This window comes from Fulmarus glacialis, unplaced genomic scaffold, assembly GCF_000690835.1.
Source record: "Fulmarus glacialis isolate BGI_N327 unplaced genomic scaffold, ASM69083v1 scaffold16040, whole genome shotgun sequence".
NCBI lineage: Eukaryota > Metazoa > Chordata > Aves > Procellariiformes > Procellariidae > Fulmarus > Fulmarus glacialis.
The window spans coordinates 34778-37738 of NW_009189729.1; the positions used below are offsets into that span (position 1 = coordinate 34778).

General features: G+C 46.4%; 1 protein-coding gene across 1 annotated transcript in view; it reads right to left on the minus strand.

The window, feature by feature from the left end:
• Nucleotides 1-2518: 2518 nt before the first annotated feature.
• Nucleotides 2519-2961, minus strand: part of DENND2D (DENN/MADD domain containing 2D) — a 9514-nt gene continuing 9071 nt past the window's right edge. The window contains exon 12 of the mRNA XM_009583227.1: nucleotides 2519-2580. Coding sequence (XP_009581522.1) covers nucleotides 2519-2580 — 62 coding nt within the window. The remainder of the gene's footprint in view (nucleotides 2581-2961) is intronic.

The following is a 2961-nucleotide window of genomic DNA, read 5'->3' on the forward strand; positions in this document are numbered from 1 at the left end:
ATGTTCAGGCCAACCCAATTCAAGACACCCTTAAAACTTGCTGGTCAGGAATGACATCAGTCACACAGGCTTAGGAAACAAGGACAGAGCTGTCAGGAAGAGTAGCAGCGCACTGAAAGGGAAAAGATGTGAGAGGAGTGTGGGGGGAGATTTGGGGGTCCTGGGGTAGATCATGCCCCTGGGCTTGTTTTCTTTCTTTCCAGCATCTTCAGCCACCACCTGTAGCTCTGAAGCTGCTGCTGGATGGTGGGGAGAGAAGTTAGTGCCAGAAAAGTACCTGGTTGCTCCTGGTACTCTCTACCTGTTCCTTTTGTCTTCCTATAGCCAACTGAGAAGCTGAGCTAAGAGCTGATGTGCTTCCCAAAGGATGCTTTTCTGGGCTGGTCACTGGGAATGGATCTAGGTCCCTTTTTCCGTAACAGTGCTAGAAGGAAAAGTGCTTTAAGTAACTTAACATCGTATTTCAACCTATTCTTTGATCAGCAGTCAGGCAAGGTAGCACCAACCCTTCTAACTCGCTGTAGTTAACTCTTGCTGACATCTGTAGCGCTGGCTACATTTGAACATTTTTTTTTTTACATTTAAGGATCAGGTTTTTGTGTATCTGTTTTCAGCAGCTAAGGAATAACCTTCTTTGATGTTTTTCTCTGGCAGGAATTAAGCAACCACACAATCCAGTCCCTTATGTGATTTCTAGTTTTTCTTTTCTAAAGAGCTACTGCCAAAGCAAGGACCACTTCCCATTTTTCTCAATGAGACGGTGCTACACTTCACAAGCAAAAAGGTCAGCATCTTCTCAAAATAGTAATGAACAAGCAGCAGAAGGGGGAGTCAAGGAGTCTTTTCAAAAGGGACGATTCCTGATAGGTGCCCTTGATTTTCCATGCACACGATTTTCTGCTGGCAGGTGAACTTTTTTAAATGAAAAAAACACAGAAAAAGACCACTAACCTTTAATTTCCTGTAGTTAAACCTGTACCTCTAAAACGTTAAACCTCTCTACCCATGAGGGGGAACTTGTGGAGCCCACAGTGCCAAAACTCCCCTTTTTTTGTAACAAATAGTTCTTGTTCCCCCCTTTAAACACACATGGGGGCTGAAGAAAAATCAACGATTTTCTTTCAGTGGGGCTAGAGAATTTCACTGCTGTTCAGTTTATACCCTCTGTCCAGCTTTGTTTCTGTCACTTACATTTGTGCATGACTGCACAAATAGTTACTCAAACGCCCTTTACATCTGTCTCGTTTTCGTTAGATGTTCAACAGTTCTGAAAGCGAAAGCTGTCTGGCAGTCAGCCTGCTTATTTTTTTAGTGTTTATGTAAAATCTCTCACCGTGGCATTCAATACCACTGCAAAAGTTGTATTAAACTATATTTTTGATAACATCTGCATTTGTGCCCATGTCTAGTGGGTACCAAGGGATATGGCAGCTTGGCTACAACATCCCAGAGAGGACGACGAAGCTCTGCCTTCGACCCCGGCCCTTGCTGGGAGAAGTATCTGGCCCTGGTTTGTCTGGGAAGGAACCAGGCAGATCTGCAGCCAGCACCAGCTTTCCCTGCTGCAATATTTTTTCCCTGGATGAATGCGTTAGGAAAGGGGGAGAACCTTTGAATTTATTGCAGGCATCACATTTCAGAGACAGTGCTTCAATGAACTGCAAGGTTTTAAAAGAAGTTGGCATCAAAACCAGAAACGAGGATGTCAACGTGTTTTACTACTGGATTTAACAAATACTTCCTCCCTACCCAAAGCTGTTGATCGGCCATTTCCCTCTACTACAAAACACAGCCCTGTGGCCTTCACAGTTTGCTTACAGCACAAATAAATAACCCGTTGGAAAAGAATATTTTTGTTTCTTTAAAGAGCTCTAAGTGGTACCAACGAAGCAGACAGCCACTATAGAGGAAACCGCTACAATCCACGGCGACTACTCCTGCCGCTATTTAACAATAAGCATATCTTAACAGAAAATAAAGTGAAACAGTTGTTAATAATAGAAACCTCGGAAGCTTATTCAATAGGATGTTACTTATTTGCAAAACCTAGGTTTGTTTTAATTAGAAATAACCCTATTTCCTACTTATCCCTTTTTTTTTTCCCCTCTAACAATTACTCTACAACCTTTGTTGTCCTGCAGCCAGTTCCCTGACTTCCCTCCCTCGCTGCGTGAGTCCTGATGGGGCCAAAGACTCGGCGCAGGGCCGGGCGCTGTGAGTCGCAGTTTGTCCCTGTTGCTAGCAAGGTCGGAAAAGAAATCACAGTCTGCTTGCTAGCTCTGTGCAAAAGAGTTTTCCAGTGCAATGATGCCCTGAGGGAAAAAGAAAGGGTAGAAACTGGTATTCGGTGCTGCCCACGCATCTCGTGAGTCACAGATGGGTAGGAACCGGCGGACAGATCCAGCAGAGTCCAGCGTGCTCTGCCCCTGGACGGGGCACGCGTCGAGCCTGCGCAGCTGGTGCTGCTGGCGGGGACCTGCTCGGTCCCAGCCCTGCTCCTGTGTTCCCAGGCTGGACTTCAGGAGTTCCTTCGGTGCTTCTTCTGTTCGTGGTACTCTGTTATTTTCTGCTGGAAATAGGCTGTGGATGAGAAAAGGTCGTTAGTGAAATGCAAGCGTTCGGGCTGGGGAGGATACGGGGCTGCGGGAGTGCGTGTGCACCCTGGGAGCCAAACTGTGCCGCGTTATGGACAGCTGCACCCAGGTGAAATCGGGGTTGTTGCAATTCCACCCATCCCCCTCACCTACCCAAAATGGGCTTTATTATGCTGGGTTAGTGTAAGTTTTTAACCCACGCGTTCACTCCTGTTCAGTTTTTGTGTTCCCTCTCCAACCAGCAAGGAAGAGAGAAAGTGGGAGACCCTGGGAATGCGAATAGCCAAAAAGGTGACGTAGACTGGGAACGTAACGAGAAAGCTGGGATTGTGCCATCCCTCTCTCCCAACCCCAGGCAGACCTAGGT